This window comes from Apus apus, chromosome 1, assembly GCF_020740795.1.
Source record: "Apus apus isolate bApuApu2 chromosome 1, bApuApu2.pri.cur, whole genome shotgun sequence".
In the NCBI taxonomy this organism is placed as follows: domain Eukaryota; kingdom Metazoa; phylum Chordata; class Aves; order Apodiformes; family Apodidae; genus Apus; species Apus apus.
This window is the reverse complement of record NC_067282.1, coordinates 75,690,030-75,713,589: the sequence shown is the minus strand read 5'-3', so window position 1 is coordinate 75,713,589 and position 23,560 is coordinate 75,690,030. Positions and strand designations below refer to the sequence as shown.

Genomic DNA, 23,560 nt, shown 5'->3' with positions numbered 1-23,560 from the left:
CCTCCCCATCTCCCCGGCCGTCCCACGGCCGCCGCCCCGCCCCGCTCACAAGCCCCACGCTCACTCGCTGAGCAGCCACGTCAAACAAACGCCAGCTCCTCTGCCCACTGGCCGTTCCGCGGCGCGGCTCCCGCCTTCGGGCAGGGGGCTGGGTTCCCCGGCCCGGCCGCTCGGCCCGGCGCGGCGCATGCGCGGGGCTGCGCGCTGCCGCGGGGGTGGGCATGTTCCGCGGAGAGGAGCGGCCGCCGGGGCGCCGCGGCGAGGGGGCGGGGGCGGGAGCGGGAGCGGGGCCGCCGGAGAGCCAGCCGCACTTGCTGGGCGCCGGGGGAGACGATAGCCTGCCGGGGGCTGCGAGCGGTGCCACAGACAGATCTGTGCGTGTGCATATGTCTGTATCTCTCTCTTGCATGTGTCTGTAGAACTCCTCTCTCTCTTTCTCTTTCTCTCTGTGTGTCTCTCCGCACACGCGCGCACATAACCCGCTCGCCGGGCGGTGGGTACGGGCAGGGCGATGCGGGCGGCAGGGCAGTAGCTCCTCAGGCTTTCCTGCGGGGCGGCGGCGCCGCCGGGCAGAGCCCCGCGGGGCGGCGGGCGTGTGTGCGCGGAGCCGGCGCCGCGGCCGCCCCTGGCGCGGCTGCCGGGACGGGGCGCGGGATGCGCTCCGCCTGCCTCCCGGGGCCGTGAAGCCCGGCAGCGGCGGGAGGAGAGCCTCTTCCGACCTGACGCTTCGCCCCGCGCTCCGCTCTGCCGCCGCCGCCGGCTCGGGCTGAGACGGGGGAGAGCGGCCGCCGCGGCGGGGGGCTGAGGAGTCTTCAAGCCCCCGCCTGCTCCTGGCTCTCGTCGGCGGCTCGTCTCGCCTTTGGCGCAAAGGCGTGCGGTGCTGGTCTGTACGTACGCGGGAGCCGGGAGTCAGGTCGCCGCCTGCCCCTGCTGCCCGGGCGCTCGCTTGCCCTGCGGGTCCCTGCCTGCTGCCTTCCCCGCTTGTGTGCTCTCCCCTTCTCCTGCTTGCCCCCTCGCCTCTTCCGTACTTGTCGCCTGGTGATGGGTATGTGCCTTCGGTCCGCCGGCGCGGTGGGGTCCGCGGCCCCCCGAGCGGCGGGGCCGGGCCTTCGGGCAGCCGTGGCGGGCCCCGCGGCCGGGGGTTCCCCCTCCCTCTCGCCTGTTGATGTTGACAATAAATCCGGGATTCCTTTTGCCAGTGTAAACTCGGCCCAGGTGGGTTTACGCTGCTTGTCACGAAAAGTTAAACTTGTTCGTAAACATGCCCTGGTCTTGCCCTTTCCTGCCTGTGAAGAAGGAAGTGTTACCTCACTGGCTGCGGCGAGTTTTATGACAAGAGGTTTTTGGAGCACCTTGTGAGTCTGTGTTTCTCTGTCATTGTGGCCAGCTTGGCTCCCAGATGGCCAATTCCCTGAACGGCCGGAACCCGCGCAAGGGACGGATCCTGGGCTTCATCGATGCTATTCAGGATGCTGTGGGCCCCCCTAAGCAGGCAGCTGCTGACCGGAGGACTGTGGAGAAGACCTGGAAGCTCATGGACAAAGTGGTGAGTGTCTGTGTGCGTTGGTCTATACACACAATGAAAAATGGGGCTATTTCAATAGGTGCACATGGGGAAACAGCGTTCTTCCTGCAGCTCTAACTGCACTCCTGTGCGTGCCTCGGGAAGTAAGTTTTAGGTTATTAAAGCACCAGTTGTAGATGTATTTTTTTCCCATGGCCTCTGGCTATGTTTCTTTAAATCTTGGTTTATGGAGGGAAAACAAATGTGTGTGTTTGCCTTAGGCTAGTGTTATTTTCAGATCTTTTAAAATGACTCGAAGAGCTGTCCTAACAAAAAGCTGCTTAACTTTGACTTGTAATCACGTATTCTGTGTGTTTCGTGTTGGGTCACATTGTTAGTCCGCAAACAAGACCTCTGAAGTATGAAACTTCAGTTAAGCTAATTGCCTCATGAGACACGCTTATGATGGCAACACAGATACGTTTTTGCTTTTAGGAATGTGCGTGGGGACTGGGGGATGTCACTCTTGTCAGTTTAGTAAACAGATTAGTATGGCATGGCTAACTTAAGTGTGTTCTGCATTTTAATGATTTCTAAGTGCATATACTCAATTTTGAAACTAGAGATATGCTGTACTGAAACTTATTTTTCAGGAAGTGGGAGGATAGACTATAGCATTTTATATCTTACAGTTCTCTGCATCAGCCTGATATATTTTGTTTAGTATTGTACAAAATGACAGATTGTATGATGACAGATCAGCTAGGGGAGTTGCTTACTAGTGGTAGGTAGTCTGTTTGTAGCAGGAATACCTGATCAGGAGATGCAGGTGCTCTGTTTTGGGTTTGAGGAGATACTTGAGAGTTTCCTCTTGAAACTACTGATGAGTGAGGATTACTACTTGTGAGCCTTGGGATTGTATGTAAAGAGATTTATGAGTTTTTAACTCAGTGATTCTTAATGAATTAGTGTAACTGTTTGCTTTCCCTCTGGCTCTTGTAAAATGCAGATGTTTAACATTTCTTAAAGTTCATAACTAGTTATACTGACATGGTGGAGGTCATTTCTTGTTAGATGTCTTGACAAGTGGTAATTTTGAAGTATTTGACTGAGTTCTTGTATCCTTTCCAATGCTCCAATAATAGCATCTCCATTTCTGATGATGATTATAAACTTAAAGACCAGATGTGATAGAAATAGTTAGTATAAGAAAGACTTTGTTGGTTCTTCCTTGTTAATCATCAGGATGCTGTAAACAGTGAGCATCTCATAATAAGAACTGCAAGTGTAAATACTTGGAATCTTCTTCAGTAGATTGAAGTTATTAGTTTGGAGACCAGGAGCCTGGTTTGTTGCTGTTGAAACCACGTGGGAAATGTACTGCTTAATTTCCCTGTGTCAGACAAATCTGTACAGTGATGTTGCTCCCTGATCAGCTTGTATATTCACAGTTATCAGAAAATCTTAACCCTCACTGCTTGGACCTGTGGATTGCTTTCAGTCAGCTAATACATAACTACGTTTGACACTATTACAACGAAGTATCAGAACAGCCAGTATGGCCTGTTCTGTAGAAGTCACTGGAAAGGCTGGGTGTTGTACTATGCTTGCTTTTTCGTTTTACTAGATAAGTGTCCTCAATTTGGATCTTTAATGTATCCTCTTTAAGCTACTCTCAGTTAATGAAATTTTATTTTCAAATTATATTAAAGTATACCAGACAAGATGATGTCATAGTATGAGAATGCCACAGCTTGCTGCTTGAGTTTTTAGTGTTTGGTACTTACCATGCAATGATGTGTTTGAGCAAATTGTGTATGTTGGCAAACAAATTTAAGTCTCTTAGACTTATTTGACACTAGGCACAGGAAGGTCGTTTTCTCCTCTGCCTTAGATCAAAACTAGGGATTAAAACCAGAAATAGAAACCTGCTTAATTGACCATTGTTCCAAATCCCATTTCTGGAGAGCATCCTACAACAGATTGCCATAGTGAGTCACTGACCAAATTAATACCTAGTGAAGGCAGTAGGCTCTGCAAAGTTGGTGGGGTGCCACCCATGGTAAGAATTGTGGCTTTGAGGCCTATTTTGCTTGTTGTAATAACAGTCATTTTCCTTGTTTATTCTTTAACTATAATAGGTGTGATAACTATCTTTTTGCTGCAGGAGGTAGCTGAAGTTTTCTGCCATTCTAAAGATGATAGGGGAGAATGGAAACAAAGCAAAGCTATTTGCTTGACCGAAGGATAAAGAAAGAGCAGTCTTAAAAATTTGCGGCAGAGCTCAGTAATTTCTGGTTATCGTTTCTTTCTTTCTTTCTTAAAAGTCCCATTCTTTACCTTTCCTTCATTTCTTTCAGTAATTTCCTACTTTGGCAGATGAGATTTTTCTGTATGAATTATTTTCAACAACCAATACTACAAATATTGCTACTCTGTAGGACCTATACTAGACAGTGGTTTTATGGTGTATGTAAAAGTTCTGGCTACTTGGATGCCATGCAGACTTTTCTGTCTAGAATTGGTTGCATGTCATGCTTTGAAATTGTTCAGATCTCATGGTAATGTTTGTTTTTCATGGGCTGGTGCTACAGCTGTTAGAATAGGCAGAAGGTTGCAGTTCTGGTTAAGTGTCTTCTCCTTAAACTTGTTACCAGTTTGAAAAAAATCAAGAGTTTTGAAAGAGTTCTTTAACAGTACAGAATGTTGGGATAGTTCTCCTGGTTAGAACCCTGTTTGTAAAAGTTACAGTAAGCCACATTCTTGCAGGTAACAATAATAATTTTTTTAAAAATCTTGTTTTAAGTAATCAGTGAATATGAATTGTTAACTGTATGTGTTATATCTGCATCTTCCTCTTTATAATTTGTTCACTGGGATCTGTACTTTTTGCGATTTACTGCTATGTCTTTTAAAACATGAATTGAAAATATTAACTGCATTATTAAAAAGGCATCTTAGCATCGATGTCCAGTTTTCCTGCTGCTTTTCTCGTGGGTAAACAGTAGGTTTACTATTAAGAACCAAAAATACTTTGTTTCGTTCCTTTGCAATGCAAATAATATTCATTTTATGGTTTGGAATGATAGCCCTGCTTTCCAGTGCTAGCATTGTATAGGCAAGTTGACCATGTATCTCTGAACTTCTAGCAAGCAGATTACTGTTTTTAAAATGTGGTGTGTGTTTTAGAAAGCTCCTATACTGTAAATAAAGAAAAATTTAGTGTTATTAATACGTAAATCCAAATAAGATATGCATACATTTTGTGCGATTTTTTTTTTTCTCCCCCTGAGATTCTAAAACTGGTGATTTTAAAATCTAGAAATTAGCAGTTTATTATTATTATTAGATGGTTAGGGTTATTGTGAGAACAACTTTAGGAGAGAATGCCTATTATGTAAACAGGGGAGTAGTTAAGTCAATTTACTTCTTGGGCTATTTAGAGCTGGCTGTAGTATTATGCACACTTTACTATTGTGGGTTTCAAGCCAATAAAATTGTGACACATTTTGAACAAGTTTGGGGTGGTTTTTTTTGTTTGTTTGTTTTTAAACAGGAATATTTCAGTAGTTTCAATCATCTTCTGGTACCTTTATGTATTGGGCCTGAAAATAATTATATTTTCTACTGTGAAGATTAACAATATTATCTAAACTGGGCACTCAAGTCATCGCCCACACAGTTGTTTGACTATATACATGGGGATGGCAACTTGATTTGCTATTTAATCATTACCCAAGAGCAAATTAGAATGCATCTCCAAAGCTTATGCTGTTAACTTAGTGAGTAAAAGCTGTATGATCTCTGAAACTTAGCAGTGTGGGTTTCTTTAACATTTGTCAGCATCCAAGTTTCCAACAGCATCTAAGTGAGTGTACAGAGCACAGTAGTTAAAACATGTCTGTGTTGATTCTGCTTCACAACGTTTTATGAAATTGTTACATTAATGTGCAACCTCCCAAATCAATTAAATGTCATTGTTCTACAAAGGACCCAGAAGATACAATTATCAAACCATGGTATACTTAGGTGTATTACCTGGCCAAAGTTGATAGGAAATTTTATGTCCTGTATACACTCTTCGAGGAAAAAGAATAAAAATTTAAATGGATAAATGGAAGCTTGTCTTTTTCTAATCAGAAGAAAGTATAAGTGACCCTCCAAAGTCAGCTGTCCTTGTGCATGTGTAGCATCAGCATTGTTACTCCTTATTCCTCCAGTATGGAAACATCTGGCACAGTTGCAGTGTGGTAGCTGTTGAACAAGCACTTACTGTATTCTCAGCTGAAAAGATCGATGTGCAATCGCTTCTACTTATGTTTTGACTAGAAAGTTTCTTTCAGATAGAAAACCCGTATTTCCAACTCTGGAAACTAAAATGCATTGCATTTAATGCAATTTCTGTTGGGGGAGGGATGATGAGGGAGCATAATGTTCAGATTTCATTAGTTTTCCTGATTAGCCCCTTCATCTTCAGAATGTATTGTTGGTAGCAAGCACTGTGTGTTGTGGTTTTCCAGAGAAGTGTTATGGTCTCTTACTGCAGACCTACCTTTATGGTGACTGTGTTGTGTCAAAACATTTTACTTGACTCATTTTTTTTTTTGTACTGCATGGTGGAATGTACTAATTCAGTAGACGGTTTTGAAGTGTAATTTTTTAAGTGTGCAAGCATTGTGCTCTGGTTGTTCTAGTCCATTCACTGCAGCTGAAAGCAGTGCTTAGCGGATGTCCTACTCATTAGATACTTATTCTGTTTTAGCTGAGTTACTTTCCTTGTATTGTCTTTGACTAGCATTAGGTGTTTAAACAGATTGTGTTAGGGCTGCTATACTTTGCTTGAACAAAGTTCTTTTGTCAAACGTCTCCAGGGCTTTCAACTTTATTGTTTGCTTTAAAAAGTGAATAGAAGATACAGTTTTCCATAATAAATTAATTTTATAAAAACAATAGGCATCCATTACTCTAATCTCTGAAGATGCTAGGAGATAATGCCTTATAATTAAGTCAAATATCTTAAAAAATGTTATGAGTAGTGGTATTTATTGGGGGGGTGGGGAAGGGGAAGGTAGGAGAGAGGGGAAGAGAGGATTGGCTTTTTTCTCAATAGGCACTAGAGTAAGCTTGTCTGGAAGACAGATTAGGATAGTCCCTTCGTTTTTCACAATCACAATTGCACTCTTATTGTTTCTGTCATTTTGGAGTAAATACTTGGATTTACCCTGAGCAAGGAAGTGAAAGGAGCTTAGCTTTGTCTCAGTTTCTCAATGGGAGAGACATTTCTTACTAACTTGCTGATTGAATGTTTTTGATTATTTTAGACTGAATGCTTGCTAAATATATACCCGCTTACTTCCAGTCATAACAATACACAAATCACAGAGTGATATGATTCATGTCCGCTCCTGAAGTGTTGGTGAGGGTTGCTTTGTGAAGTGCAATATGGAGGTCTTTATTCTTGGCTGTTTTTTTTTTGTTTGTTTTGAGTTCTGTTTTCTTTTGAAGAAAGGTATGTGTGCCACTTCTGGCGCACTGGTAATTCTTTTGCGTCAGCAGATGTCATTTCTTATTGCTTACTTCTAATTGTGAACTGCTGTGGTATGTGTCAGGACATCCTGACTCTGGAAACCATATGGTTTACCAGCCATCTCTTTACAAACTTACTTCCTCTGAACTGAAGCCTTGTGTACTCTGTAAAGTAACGGAAACCTTGTACTACTTCCCTGGATTGTTGACTTCAACTAAACGTTAGCATTTTTCAATGAGAATGCATAAGACTAATTGAGTTGTACTGTAGGAGAATTTTTGTATGATTTTCTTAAAGGCTCATTCTGGGGTTGAAGGTTCTAGTAATATGCTGTGTAAATTCAGCAGAAGGTGAAGTCTTGTAAACCACGATGGCCACAGGGTCCTGTTTTGATGTGTATGACTGTATGTAATGATACTGTACTGAAGGAGACTTTCTATAACATCTCAAAGATATACTAATTCTTCTCTGTAACTGGATTTTTTTGTATAGTTGAACGGATCAACTGTTGAAAATACACTAGCTAGCATAAACAATTTGCTTTTTCCTGTTTTTATATTTTTAATGTTATTTCTAGTACATACAAAACCACTTGTATTCTGCTTGTTGGCACATCCCATTGAAAAGACAGATTTCAGAAAAATGATGAATTTTTTTATTGTGAGATTTATGTTAGGATACATAAGGAGTTCAAAATGATTGAAGCCTTCTCTGCCTGCGGTCTGCTCTCATTGCTGACTTTTTTCCCTGAATAAATATTTTCCTCTTTTCAGCTGATTTTTTTTTTTTTACCCTTGTGCTTGTTTCCCCAGAAAGTTGTAGCACCTAATAAGTGATAATGATTTGGGTCATCTGTGGTTGGCTTTGGGAGAATGTCAACCTTGTTTCAAGTTTTCACTAAATCAGAAATCACAGAGGAAAAAAGTTCATATGAAAAATGCCTACATTTTTCATAAAGATTTTCACTTTTGTTTTTGGGATTCCAGTTCTTCAGACTCCTCTACAAAAAGAAATTTACATGTCTCTCTGCATGGATGATCTTTAGATCTGTCTACACATGTAAAAGTCTTTGCTCATATTTCTGAAATCTCCTTAAAGAATTCTAGCTGTCAGCTTAATTTCAACATAACTGAAAGAAAATATTTATTCTTCTTCATAAATCTCTCCTGTTAGTTCCTTTCTTGATCTTCTGTGGTGATACTATCATCCTGCCTTCACTCAGGTAGCTCCTTTACTTGAATTGCTCTTTTAAAGTTGTGTCTGAATTTTTCAGATTGAGGTGTGATTCACAGACAAGTGTAACCTTTTGCATCAATCTGGTCACCTAAAACTGTCATCCAATTGCTATTTTGCGTATCAGTAAGTTCAGCTTTCCTTTTCTGACCTTGAAAGAATTTAATCATATCCAAGCTTTATTCTTTGAGAATGCTGTTGCAAGCATCTTCTAACCCACGATTTGGACCATGTTGTCCTCTTTATCTTGATGACCTTCTCCTTATCACAATAAAGAAGTTATTTTCAGTTTCATTGTCTTGCTGTCTTGCTCTTGCAGTTCCAGGCTTCTCCACCTGATTAAGAGACAACCAAACATCTTTATGCTTTTACCTTTTTTACTTCCTTCCAACTTCTTCCTCTACTTAGGAAGAATTCCTTTATGAGCCACTAAATTACTTTGGAGCTTGCTTTGAAAGTATTATTTGCTGTTTATATTTAGAAATACTTAACTGCTAGTGCTTTGAACCACTCTAGTATGTACCCGTATTTGCCTGCATCCATCTGCTGTCTTACAGTTTTCTACTGAGATTGTAAACTTCTCTGTGGAAAGGACTGTCTGTTCTACGACACATCAGAAGGTTTCCCTGATCTAGTAGGTCAAAGAATAATAGAAATGGCTAAGATAAAAATGGATCAGTGAAATAAGGGGAGCTATTGCAAATGTCGTGTTTTAAATACTGCTTCTGAATGGTCCTAACATTTCTGTAGTAGTTACGAGTTTGTTCTAGTGGTGCTATTCTTTCTTAAAATTTGTTAATGCTTGAGTTTTGTCCATTTTTCTGTCTCCACTTTTCTATGACACCAGTTACCTAAATCTAGTTGCCTGCTGTGTTTTTGTGCATATGTTTTAGAGAGGAAAAACCAATTGTGTTTGCTTTGGTGTGTGGTGCCTGAAGCTCTCTTAGTGGCAACCATCTTAAGGCATTGAATTTCTAATGGTGCTGGTGGGTCAGCAGTAGCGATGTAGCTTTGAGTTTAGAGAGGTTGATGTTACAGGGTTCGTGTTTGTCGTTTCCCCCCACCCCAAATGCTCAAGATTGCACTTTTTGGAAGTCGATACATTAGTAGGAATAGGAGTCTGCTTTCAGCAGTATTAAGATGTTTATATAGCCTCATTAGTTACCTCAACAGATTGTCAAAGTCACTAATAGATATGTAGCTATCTCCAAATGATACCTATAAAAGTTTTATACCACATGGAATTAATTTTTTCATAAGTATTTGCATATGTACAGCTGCACACACATGTCTAGAATGTGTACCTCTGCAGTGTTTTAGGTGAGCGTGGATGGGTCAATGCAGTAGCATTCAAAAACTACGTGTTAGGTTTGGTCCCTTTTGCTTTCTAGCACAGACCATTACAGAACAAACTACCAGAGAATATGAGTAGCCAGGAGAGAGTTACTCTAACTTTGTGTATATTGAGGAAACAAACCCAGTACCAGCAGCTTCCAGAAACGTTTCCAGTGAAGACTAGATTCCAATAAAGGTGTTCAATTGATCTGAAACTTACTCTTTTAAGTAATATATATTATTCAGTTATTTTTGTGCCATTTAGGAACATGATGATTCCAAATCCATTAAGATGTTATCTTCTGTTACAACCATGAACTATAATATAGTTTTTCTTTCCTGGTTTACGATATCTGTTAGGGACTTTAATCTCTGTCTGTCATACTGAATAGTTTTTGAACCACAGGTGACATTCAGAACATTTTCATATATGTAAACCTCTTAAACTTTAAATTCCTATAGGTTCTGACAGATGCTGTTGTTGGATAGAGAAAAGAGAGAACTAGCAGATGGCAAGGTAATTTATAGAGTCAGTTCTCAGGAGACATTTAAACACCCATAAGGAAGTTCACCTGCAACAAACAGATCTGTAGAAATCTACTGCCGTTGGCTTTAATTGCATCTTGTGTTTTGATAATATACTCCTTAGCAGATAGAAGGCAGGCAAAGGCATTCTAACTTTAGAAGCAAAACCTCCAACTACGTAAGTTTGTTTGCTAATTATACATATTGCAAGATGAAGTTAAATTTTACATCCTTTGACATTAGAGACTATGTTGGGATTTCATGGAATGTATGTAAAGTAACTTTTAATTCTTTGTACCTGGAGGTGAGAGAAGTATCCTTGCACCTATTAATTTCAAGTTGTCAGATCAGTGTTCTTCCCCAACGTATTTCTTGTCTTTTACATGCTCTTGTTTTTGCTTATAGGTAAGATTGTGCCAAAACCCAAAGCTTCAACTCAAAAACAGCCCACCTTACATACTTGATATTTTACCTGACACTTACCAACATTTGCGACTTATACTAAGCAAATATGATGACAACCAGAAACTTGCACAACTCAGTGAGAATGAATATTTTAAAATCTACATTGACAGTCTCATGAAAAAGTCAAAACGGGCTATAAGACTCTTCAAAGAAGGAAAGGAAAGAATGTATGAGGAGCAGTCACAGGACCGGTAAGTGAAATATTTAAATATGAAGTAGATTGTCTGGCCTGTCTACTTTCTTAACACTGTCTGCAGCCATTTTGTCTTGACATTTTTAATTATTTAAAGAGCCAAAATATTTATTGTTTGGACTCACTGACCCTGTGGGTCAATCAGTAATTGCTGGATTTGTTCCACTGTGTGCTCTTATCTGTCACTTTGTGACCTTTAAAACCAAGTGCATTTCCTTCATAAAACATTCATTTAATTGCAATTACTTGTTCACAAGGTCTTACAATATGTAGTTTTTCCTCTGGCAGAGTGATTGTTACTTGGATCGAGCTTGACTTCCCTACTCCAGTTCTTAAAACTGTGGGAGCCATGATGGATATTGACTTAAAGCTTACAAAAGTGATGAAATGGAGCTTAACAATACTCGTTTTTGAGATATTGTGTGGTGTTAGCATAAGGTGATGATAATGTTAGTTTGGTGCTGAGAAGCCTTTTCAGAAACCTAAGGGATTCCTAAATTGCAATGGTTCAGTTTTAATAACAGAGGTTAATGTCCACTTCATGTGTACTCCTTGTGGTGAGTGAAGAGGTTTTTAATACTAGATTTTATGGCCTAATATTGAAAAAATAATATTTCAAGAACTTCTGTGCAAAATGTGCAGGGTTTTTTTGGTAAGCGGTACAGCAATGTTGTGGCAATTAGACTCTACCGTATGTGGTATATCTTTGAATCTATTCAAATAAAAGATAGGAATGCTGTTTCCAGAGCCTCCCCTTTTTAAAGGAGTCAGTGGAGAATGGGTGATAGAGAGGAAGTGAATGAAGGATCGAATTCCTGCCTTTCTGTCTGCACCTGAGCTCAGAGGCAGGGTTGCAGTATAGTTTTACAGCTGGTGAAAGTGTTGGTAGAAGCAGTGAAATGACTACATTCTTGTAAATGTCACTGCTGTTATGTTTGATTTATACATATGCTCCTTCCAGATCTTTAGCAGTGATTATAGCTATTCAGTATATTGTGGGAGTCTCCTGTACTTGATAAGGGGTCTGAATTTTGCTTGACATATAAAGATTTTTTTTTTAAGTACATAAAGACTGTCCAATTTTGGGAATACTTGGAACAATTTGCCTAAGAAGAGCAAAGTACACAATTAAGCTATTTTGGTAATGGGTAAAGTTTTTGATGAAAGTTTTTTTGTTCAAATTCATAAGTATGTAAACAATGTTTTCACTGCAGATACATTCTTACCAGGGCTTCTGAAATAGTTGTTTAGCACTGAGCCTGTGGATTCTTTTTAAATATCCCATTCATTGTAAGTACAGAAGTCATAGTGTTGCAAATGAAAAAAGAACTTTTTATGGTAAGGGAAGTCTGACTTAGATGTTGCATTATGTAAACAGGTTTTACTTTGACTTCCCTATGTTGTATGAAACTCAGATTAACCTACGGTTTTGCTTACAGTTAGCAACAAATTAAATCCAGTTTCAGTGTCACTTTTTGAAAGTCTGCTATATAGTCTGAACAGTCATTCAAAAGTGTCTTAGTAACTCTATCAGGTTGCTAGTGTTTTCTTCTTTCCAATTACTGACTTCATTTCCTGCATAAGGGTGACAGTGGTGATAAAAGGATGTCTTTTCTGAAGCAAACAATTTTTGAAGAAGGTGCAGTTAATGTATTTACTGTCATTTATTTGGGCCATCCTTGTGGAGATGATTGGAAAGGAAAGATTTTAAAACTAAGCATAGTAATGAAGCGCAGTGAATCACAGTAACTACTTCAGACTGTCTGAATTTGTATTTCAGGAAGTATCAAGTATTATTTTGCCTGTCTGATGGAGTTTGAAGCTTGAGGAAGGAGGTACAATAGAAGTGTTTCTCCTGTGCTGAAATTCTTAGCTGTCCTTCATATGCAAACTGCTTTCTGACATGCAGTCAGAATGCTTAAACAAATAAAGTGTAAGCGTTGTTTCAGCAGTTCATGCTTCAATCCGTTATAATTTAAAGTCTACATCTTTGTGACTTCAGTACACCCTCTTTCATCTACTAGTGATGTTTTATCTGTATGCATGTCCTAGTTTAAAGTTGAGTGAAGGTACACTTGTTTGCTGAGCCCTATGACTGTCTTCTCTGCAGTGCTTCAACATACTTAACTGTTACTTCTTGATAAGTTAGGGAAAAAAGTTCATGTGTTTAGCGTCTTTGCTTCCAATATGGAAGCATTATTTGTTTATGCCTCAACATTATTTGTTAATGTTACCATGCAAACAAGGAGTGATTTTAATAAGTGTTTTTGAAGATGTTTCTAAAATGACTGTCAAGTTGAAGTGTAGTTAACTTTTTAAAAATAGCAAGCCAAAAAACTCATGTTGGCACCAGCCCTGTTTCTGTGGGTTTCAATCTTACATTTCTGTTTTGATTTTTGTTAGTGTCTCTGGGTTTTAGAGATAAAAGGTCATAATGAAAGAGAGAAACTGACTGCATTTGGAAGCATTCTCTCTATATATTTGATTGGTATACTTTTAACCCATTAGGATTATTTAATACTCTTTTAACATTTATTGTGATGGTACATTTAGGAACCAATCCCAACATACCAATGACACAATACATGTGTTTTTTATTTGCCTGATGACACCAAAATGACCCTAGTATGAGGAATCTGTCATAAATTTTAGTTCTTAAAGATTCTGGGTATGAAACAAGGTAGTGTGCCAGACTATGTGTAAATGACTGAAACAGAAGCTTACACTATGATGGTGTTGCCTCTGTATCCTGTGTGCCATGTGAAGTACATTTGATAGCCATTTAAGAGTAGATGGTGCTGTCATTCTGTACTGTATGGGATGAGTCTTGCTCAGTGAAGGAAGTGTTTACAAGTGCTTACAAGTTTGTTTATTTTGTATGAATTGCATCTACCTTCTGGGTATGGTGGCTAGTATAAAATTATGTGCTCTTAATAGTCCTCTTGCTTAATGGAGAGATAATGTTCAATAAGTTCTGTAAACTGTACTAGGTAGAGGCTGCAGAGAAGTTTTTTCTATATATGAAGTAATTTAAAGGTTGAGGTTTTTTTGTAATAGATACTTTTTTAAAGGTTATTAACAGAGGCTTATTAAAATTATTGGTTCAGGTACATTTCTCTTATTAAAAGGCTGTGTCTTTGAGGGTCTGGGGTTAGGTTTTTGTATGTGTTCCTCCCCCCCCTTCGTTTATGGAAAAGTGGAATAAAGGTGGCAGGCATAATTTCTGTGAAGTCCAAACTTCCTTTTGTCTTGCTGCGTTCCAGAATCATGCATCCAGGAAAAGTTAAAACTTTGTAGGCTGGCTATTTTTTTCAGACAAATATGTTAGCCAGGTGTAGAAATCAATCACCTAAGTTGTTACTAGAAGAATATGGGAGGAATAAAGTGAATATGGGGAGATTGCATTTGGATTAATTCAAGATGCTGGACGTAGTCTTAATGGCGAGCACAGTAATTACTTATTAATGAGGACAAGTGTGAAATTTCCTGTGCTTATCTGTAAGTTGTGTCCTTTGAAGGATGGAACTTGTTAATTGTCTCTTTTAATATCGCATGCCTCCTGCTATATGTCTTTTGTACGAGGAGAAGAAAAAAGTATAAAACCAGGATGTATGCTTATTTCTAATATTCTCTTAAATGCTGCTTGGTTTTGGCCAAAATTAGCTAGCTACTTGATTTAATTTTCTTTGCAAGAAGTGGAAGAGGAAGATGAAAGAGATACTTCTGAAGCAGTGGGCAGTACAGATGAAGACAGCAAGAGGAGAGTTGAGGTTGTTTTGGGCTTAATGTTAGAAGAGGGGTGTGTGTAGGGAAAGTAAGAGTCAAGGAAGTCCTTCAAGGTGATCAAAATCCCACTCCTGTTCCTATACAGAAAGTCTCACTAAATTCTTTTGCACATCTGGTCATTTGGTGTCTTGATTCAAATTGCATGCATCTAGGTTTTACAGGTTGCTTCACTATTAGTGCAGAATTCTTATGTTCACCAAGTCTTCTAGAGAGGTCTTAGACCTGTGATTCGTGTGATAGATCAGGTTCTCTGTTGTTACTGTTCATGTTGGTTAGTGAGTTTATAAAGTATTCCTTTCCCTTCCTTCAGTCTGGGTTGCCAACTGAGATCAGTTAAGGTTCTGGATTCAGGTTCCTGAACTGGCACATCAAAGTACATAGCATTCTCGCTAGAGACCTTTCTGCCTACTTTCTACCTCCTTGTTCTAAAAGTGTGGACTTGATAAGTAACATGGATAAGCATCAGGATGGACTTCAGTTATGTCAGATGCAACGCAGGAACAGCCTTTTGTCTGCTTCTGTCCTGTGGTGAGAGGCACCTTACCATGCTTCTCCGAATTACCTCATCTTGTACGACAAACTTGCTGTTTTGTTTATAGGAAGTTAGGAAGTTTATAACTTAGCTGGACTTGTAACTTGTTTGTGTCTAGAGAAGATCTTACTGACTGAGAGAAGGATCAGGAAGACTATTTTTAATTCAGGATGATTTTATTTGGCCAAGATTGTTTTGGCTGATGGTTTTCTTGTTTGACAAATAGAATGTATAGAATAGATTCCAAAAAGTATGTTAATGGCTCTTTTCATAAAGCCAATTTTGGCTCTTGATTAATATCACATAAATAACTCTGTAATTGATAGTAAGGATTGCAACCTTCACCAACATGGATTGGATTTGAAGTTGTGATCTTGTGGTGAAAGTTATTTGATCCTTAGAGTCCCATGATATGTCCTGTTTTCCAAGCATATTACGTAGGTTTTGGTCTTTTGTAAATTCTAAGCTGAACCGCTAAGCTATACATGCAACCTGTGTGTTGTCTGATGTGATCTGGAAACTCCTATACTTAAGCTATATCAACATGTTTTAGAGATCAGATATATTGACTGCTTTATTCTAATTTTGCTGAAGGTGAGGCAAAATAATCTAGTATTTGTCCTTTCCTCTTTTGTATTTATTGACCTGTATTTTCAGATGGTTCATTCACTAGATTTTTTTTTGTTTGTTTGTTGTTTTGTTTTCTGTTTTTTTTTTTTGTTTTGTTTTCTTTTTGAAAAGAATCCACCTTTTAGTCTGCTTGAACGCTTCTGGAGTGTTGATTCATTGCTTGAACTCTTGTGCTGTCGCTGGAAAAAAGATGACACTCTTTCAATGTATAACCTATAATAGAGTAATTGGGAATGGAACTTGGCTACAATAAGTAGCCTCTAGCCTCTAATAAAGAGGCTTCTCCTGAGGAAAAGAGAGTGCATGACTAATTGGATGGGGTTACATAGGAGAAAGAAATGCAACGAGATTATTTTTTTTGGGGGGGAAGCTTTTATGTTATGGTGAGAATTTCCACCACTTTTCTGCCTTTTCATTAGATGTGATGTAAAATCAGATGTGAACCAAAGCAGCTTCAAGAGAAACCCTTTGGTGTACCTGAACCACATGAGTAATTGAGCTTTAGTGCTAATTTAGTGAAGCACAAGCCATTTACTATTTTTGGTGCTAGTCTAAATTAAACAAGGAATGTTACACAAACACTCTGTTCAGACAAAGAGACTCTTGTTGCAGAGGGCAGGTGAGAACATGTGGAGGTTACAAATGGTAGGGCAGTGTTATGACAGCTTGTTCTCAGTATAAATGCAAACAGGCTGTGTGACTGAGTTGTTGTAAGGCAATATTTAAATTTTTAGATGTTTTTGATCCTCACTACTTTTGGGAGGGTATTACCAAATGACAACAAGGGAAGTATTAGTACCAAAATAACTTAAAGGCAGTTATTCAGATTGGAGAGCAAGACAAGGGTTTTAAAGCCACAAAATATCCTAAATGAAAAAATAATAGCTTGTAAATTCTTATAATTGGTTTAGGTCCTGGATTCATATCTACTTGAGTAGAAGAGAGGTAATACATGCACTTTGTTTGACTTTTACTTTTTATTCTGTTATAAAATCAGGCAGCATTTTCTGTGTTAGTGCGAGTTGTCTTCAGACATTTTCTTAAAAGTCATGTGGTGTTGATAGTCACGTCAGAGCAGAGTTCAGCTCATTGTGAGGGGATGTACACAATCTGATCTCTTTCTTGTTGCATCCTCATCCCTTCACCATGCTTGTTTGCTTGGTCTCTACAGGGAACAGCTGTGCTTATGGAGACAGGCTGTGGTTGCCAACTATAAATAGAGCAATGTTCTTAGGTATGATAAAGCCCAGCTGATCATATCAAGACAGTAACTTCAGGATCTTCTTGAAGAATAGACAGCCCTGACTCCTGAATTTACTGTGTGGAAGGGAATTCTCCTGTAATGGACCTGAAGGGATCTTTCGTATTTCACTTTTGAGTGCTTTGTTAATATTTAGAAAATTTGGTCCAAGCTTCTCTTTGTCAGAGGTATTCTATATTCAGCAATAAGCTATTTGTTTCACGGTGTCTTCAACACTACCCTTGTGATGGCAGCTACTTATAATGTAAGAAGAAGCACAGAGAAAGCTTTTAGAATAGGGTGTCCATTTTTATGACATGTATGTCTAAGTATATATCAGCATATCTAATTTTAATTTCAGGTTATAAAAATAAATAGTTTCCTTTCCCTCATGTTCTGTGGCATTGTTTTTCATTTAAAATTAGAAACATGATAGAAAAAAAACAGATTTGTATTCTATAAAGAAATGAAAAGGAAGTTGAGAATAATCACTTTCAAGGGGTACACTTGCAGTTTAGTTAATAGAAGGTCTTTTTGCCTGCCTATGATGAAAGTAAAGCCAGTTTACAAAAACAAATATGCTGTAGTGATCATGTTTTATCCAAAGAATGCTTGATCAAAACTCAGGCTAGAAGACATGTTTTTTTATGAATCTAAGCATATAATAAAGAAGCTTTCACTAACTTATAAAGAATAGGAGATAACCTTCATCTGAAAAAGGGATTAAACTAATGTTTTGGATAACACAGTTGACTGAATTCAGAACAAAGCAGAATGAGATATTGATGGAGGTGGTAATGAATGGAAAAAAACCTATTCCATTTGTTGAAATGTATAGTGCAAGAGAGAGTATGTAGATAATTTCATGAATTTTTAAAATAGTTTGTAATCATTTGACATGAAGATTTTCTTCCTATTCTGTTCTTTGCTTCAATATTAAGTGAATTTATTTTAGCAATCTTAAAAACTGCACGAAAGAGTTAGTGTAATTATTTAGGAAGATGCATTCTGAGTACCTCCTCTGCTTGGGGTTTTATCAGTGACTGTACATTTTCAAGTTAACTTTGGATTAGAGATTATAGAATAATACTATGCATTCTCTAGAGTGATGTAAAGCTTAAATATTAGTAATTGATATGAGAGGAACAAGGATTATTAGTTCAAAAAGTGAGTTTGCTGTTACCTGCACAAAACAATTTTGATACTGCAGTCAACATGGTTTTACCAAGGGTAAGTCATATTTGACTAACCTCATAGCCTTCTATGAGGAAATTACTAGGTGGATAGATGATGGTAGAGCGGTAGATGTGGTTTATCTTGATTTCAGTAAAGCATTTGACACCGTCTCCCACAGCATCCATGTAGATAAGTTGATCAAGTATGGGTTTGGTGATCAGGCAGTGAGGTGGATCAAGAACTGGTTGAAAGGAAGAAGTCAGAGAGTTGTAGTCAATGGGGCAGAATCTAGTTGGAGGCCTGTGACTAGTGGAGTCCCTCAGGGGTTGGTACTGGGACCAGTGTTGTTCAACATCTTCATCAATGACCTGGATGAGGGGACAGAATGTCCCCTCAGCAAGTTTGCTGATGACACCAAGCTGGGAGGAGTGGCTGAAATGCCAGAAGGCTGTGCTGCCATTCAGAGAGACCTAGACAGGCTGGAGACTTGGGCGGGGAGAAACCTGATGAAGTTCAACAAGGGCAAGTGTAGAGTCTTGCATTTGGGGAAGAAACACACCATCTACCAGTACAGGTTGGGGGCTGACCTGCTGGAGAGCAGTGTAGGTGAAAGGGACCTGGGGGTCCTGGTAGACAGGAGGATGACCATGAGCCAGTAATGTGCCCTTGTGGCTAAGAAGGCCAATGGCATCCTGGGGTGTATTAGAAAGGGTGTGGTTAGTAGGTCAAGGGAAGTTCTCCTCCCCCTCTATTCTGCCTTGGTGAGGCTGCATCTGGAATATTGTGTCCAGTTCTGGGCCCCTCAGTTCAAGAAGGACAGGGAACAGCTTGAAAGAGTCCAGCGCAGAGCCACAAAGATGATTAAGGGAGTGGAACATCTCCCTTATGAGGAAAGGCTGAGGGAGCTGGGTCTCTTTAGTTTGGAGAAAAGGACACTGAGGGGCGACCTCATCAATGTTTACAAATACGTAAAAGGTGAGTGTCAGGAGGATGGAGCCAGGCTTTTTTCAGTGATGACCAGTGATAGGACAAGGAGTAATGGATGCAAATTGGAGCTTAAGGTGAATATCAGAAAAATTTTTTTTACTGTGAGAGTAACAGAGCACTGGAACAGGCTGCCCAGAGAGGTTGTGGAGTCTCCTTCACTGGAGACATTCAAAACCTGCCTGGACACATTCCTGTGTGATGTGCTCTAGGTGACCCTGCTCTGGCAGGGGGGGTTGGACTAGATGATCTTTCGAGGTCCCTTCCAACCCCTAGGATTCTATGATTCTATGACACTGTAAGATTACTATTTTGACATGTTTCTTTCTTTTCTATGGAACAATTTATATTGAACATTTTATCTGAGAGCCAGCTCAGGAATATAATTTAATCCATTTGGAAGAAATGTGACTTTATATAAAGACTGTACAATGAATGCAGTTATTAAAAACCAAACAAACAGTAGAAATAGCACACAGGATCAACAGTAAATTGTGTCTGAAAAGAAGCACAATCTTAAAACATAACACACAAGAAAAAATCAATTAGAGATCTTATATGAGGAATGAAACTTTGTGAGCAAGCAGCCAGATGACTCATCTGTATCTCATTTCTAATTTAGATGAATCATATATTTTGAAGTTTTCTGTTTTGAATGCAATCCAGGTAGAGCTAAAGGATTTATTATTGAAATATTTTTGGATTTGTCTCCAGTGTATGATAAAACATCATGTATTTTCATCATAGTTTGCTCAGGTTACCTGTGTCAGAATCACAGAGCTGTCCTGTTTCATAATAGAAGATCCTTAACCATAATCTGTTTATTGGACTAGATGATCTTTCAAGGTCCCTTCCAACCCCTAAGATTCTGTGATTCTGTGAAATGAAATACATATTGAAGAATGTATTGACTTTATACTTGGGAAGATCATGACAGATCAGAACATTGGTGAACAAATATTTATGTTAGTTAATTTCAGTAAAAGTTGGTCATAAAAATTATGACTTCACTGTTGCTGATATTCCTGATGTAAAGGTAGATTTAACTGTATTTCTTCTTAATGTAATGTAAGAAAGTAAACTAAAAGGGAAACATGAAAGTAGCAGATGCATAAGAAACAGGCATTATTGGTGTATATATAATGAAATATTATAATCAGTGGTAACTTACTGATTGAGCTAAATTTAATTTCTGTGTGGTTAAAGTTGTTGTGGTTTCTCTATAATAGGATCTCCTATGCAAGGACTTTTTTTTATTTTTTATTCTTTGAGTGGTCAGACAGCACAGATGTAATTTCAGTAGAATATCTGATGCATCATATAAATCAGAACTCCACTGTGAACCTACACAGTCCACCTGATGTGTTAGTTGTTTACTGTTATTAGCTGATCTTTGGCAAGCTTTGTCAATGTACAGTGGGAGAATTTTGTTGGGCAAAGTAATTGAATTAAATTACTTTTTTCCCCCTCTGTTTGATAGCATTATGGAAGAGTTCTCAAAATGTCTTCCTTTCCCCTAAGATAAAATAGTGAAACTATATGGCCTTGAGATTTGAAGCAGTGATAAATAGGAAAATTATTCCTCTCTTCTCTGGCAAAAATGCTTATGAAGATTACCTTCTCTGTTCCACATTTTGTATGTGAAGCTGTCACTAATAATAATTTGAGTCTTAATTTGTTCTGTCTGTGACATTGAACATATATGTGTAAGGAAAGCCACAAATATATCTCATTTTAAAAATTAACCCCCATTTTTATTCTACCTTGCATAATATCCTCCTATCAGGAGACATTTTATATACCGAGTAATAAGCTATGGAAGTCCTACCAGCTTCTGTCTCTCCTTATCTTGAACTCAAACCCAACGTATTGCACAGTATCTGTTGATATAACCAAGAATTGAGAATATCTGGATTCTCTTAGAAAGTACTTGGCATATTGCAAGTTTGTTTTAGGCCCTGGATAGTGTTGCCAGAAAGAAACTGATCCATGGGCTTGTTTACAGGTGAGTAAAAATAAGTATATCTTGCAAAGCTTGATATCTGAGGTCCAGTATTCATTTTTTTTTCCCCCTAGTATCTGCTAACTAAGTTGTTTAAAGAACCGAAACTTACATACTTAATGGAAAATCTGTGATCACTCCTCAGCTTGTGTAGAGGATTGTTCTGTAAGAAATTCTAGTTTTGCTTACACTAAGTAAGCAATGCTTAATAAGGTTATTTTTTCTTTTGTGTGTGTGTGCCAGGTCTTAGTGATATCCTAAAGACTTTTGCTAAACCCTTAGTTTGTCCTGAAAAAACCCAACCACAAACACCTTCATCAGGTCTATATTTGAAATATCACTGCCTCTTTAGGAGGAGATAAGTTCATTTTTTAGTTATCACTCATAATATAGTACATTTTGGGCAATACTGTATTGTTTAAAAAATTACTACATGATAAAAAAATTTCCTTTCTTGTTACAAGTCAAAGGGCATTAATGCAAGACAGACAATCTTATTAGCATCTGTTTTCAAACTGTTTAAATGGAAATTGGTTCTTATCCAACAGAATACTCTGTGAACTTATTTCAGTTGATTCTGAGTCATGAATGTCTGTCATGGCAGGTGTGATTGGGGTGCCCTACACAAGGACAGGAGTTGGATTCAATGATCCTGATGAGTCCCTTCCAACTCAGCATATTCTATAAGTCTATGAAATGCAGGGTCTGTGATAAAAGAACATTTGTAAGAACAGTATTTAACTTTTTTTTTTTAAGCAGTCGTTAATTGGAGAGATCTTACTATCCAAGTGCAGACCTTTAATTCTTCATACTGTCTACTGTGAGACTTTGTAAAGATGAAAAGAAGCACCTTCAGATTTTTGCTTGTCAACGTTTTAAATGGCTTTATGGGTCTATGGATTATGGGGCTACAGACACAACATAACAGTTAAAAATGAAGTTATCATATTACTGGATTACTTTATTTAGGGTTTAATATCAAACTCCCTGTACACTGTTCTTATTTTTGAAGAACACTTGGTTTTGACAGGAAAAAAAATAAAAATCAACAATTTCATTAAACTCAAAGTTGTAAATTTCAGCAAAGATGGTATGTAAGACTTCCATCAGTACACTTAGGAGTAGAGCTCTCCAAGTTCTCTTTAATAATCTATAAATCTCATGCATGTTTAAGAAAGATAGAATGCAACAAATAAACCTTGAAAACATCTCTATTTATTGTTCAAACATACAGGCAGTTGGAAAAAATTCTGAAGTGGAGGTAGATGTTACAAACTTTGAGCCTGTGTTCCAAATATTGTTTGTCATCAAAAGTGTCATCAAAATCTCTGCGAAGAACATCTGCTCATCTAATGTACTAGCAATAAAGGAAATGTCTGTGTTACAACTCAGCTTGTTTTTATATTTTTTAATATTTTCAAGTGTTTGTTTTTAAAATAATAGAAAAAAAACCCAAAACACTAGTGCTTTTGTAAAGTAATATTTTTCTAACTTTCAGCTCTGAAACACTAAAATATGAAAAATATATATTCAATTGCTAGGTCATCTCTATAATGCCAGGTGGATCACATACAGAGAGTATGGACACCTATCCTTTATTTGTAGTTTGGTTACTTTTTACCGGTTACCTTGATCATCATAGGTCATACATGTTTGTTAAGTCTTACGCCATTTAATTCACAGTCCAGCACTTCCAGGTTTTGCTAGAATAAAGAGTAGTATTTAGGGTTCTGTGCTTTTTAGCTATAGTAGCAGAGTAATGGTGAATGACAGGAGCACTGATAAAGGCTTGTGTCTGTTCTAACTTCATATGAATTTTTAATCCACTTCATAGCTGCATCTTACTGACAGCTCATTCCCAGTGGCCAATGCTTCAGTGTTTTTACAACTTAATGATACATGTTCTCTGCTGCAATTGGGAAAATACAGAAAATATGGCACATATAGCCAATTTTTTTTTGTCTAGCTGAGTAATTCGTATGTCAGCAGGCTGAAATTCTCTCCCCCATACTCTTTTAAAAATTATCTTCAGGATAGCAGACTGCAAGGCTGTTGTATTATTTTTTTCAGAACTCCACACATCCTTTTTACTCTCTAATTCACGACTGTAGCAAATGCACAAAGATTCAAAGGGGGAAAAAAAAAGTACCTAACATCCTGTTCATGTGTTTCCTTTTACTGTTAATCCCCATAATTAATGCCCTATGAGGAATGGGGCTGTAATCGCTTACAGAGCACAGTCATGTAAAAAGACAGTGCTCATCTGGGAGGTGTTCAGTAGTACGGATCACTGGTGATCCAGTTGGTCTGCAGCTGTCCTCCACTCTAATGCATATGTGGTTTCATTAACTACACGCATATCTGTCTGACAGGCCAGTAATGATTGTCTGAAAGGAACCTTGCCTTATGAAATTGTCAAAGTGCCACT

General features: G+C 38.5%; 1 protein-coding gene across 3 annotated transcripts in view; it reads left to right on the top strand.

The window, feature by feature from the left end:
* The first annotated feature begins 277 nt into the window (after positions 1-277).
* The window catches only part of CBLB (Cbl proto-oncogene B), a 132,245-nt gene continuing 108,962 nt past the window's right edge, over positions 278-23,560 (top strand). Inside the window, exons 1-3 of one of the 3 annotated variants that reach the window (XM_051635894.1) lie at positions 278-374; positions 1,388-1,546; positions 10,530-10,780. In XM_051635894.1, the coding sequence (XP_051491854.1) occupies positions 1,400-1,546; positions 10,530-10,780 (398 nt within the window). In that variant the 5' untranslated portion in view covers positions 278-374; positions 1,388-1,399. Of the gene's footprint in view, positions 375-1,369; positions 1,547-10,529; positions 10,781-23,560 lie in introns of those variants that run through there. The other 2 variants (XM_051635911.1, XM_051635902.1) reach the window with 2 other exon arrangements.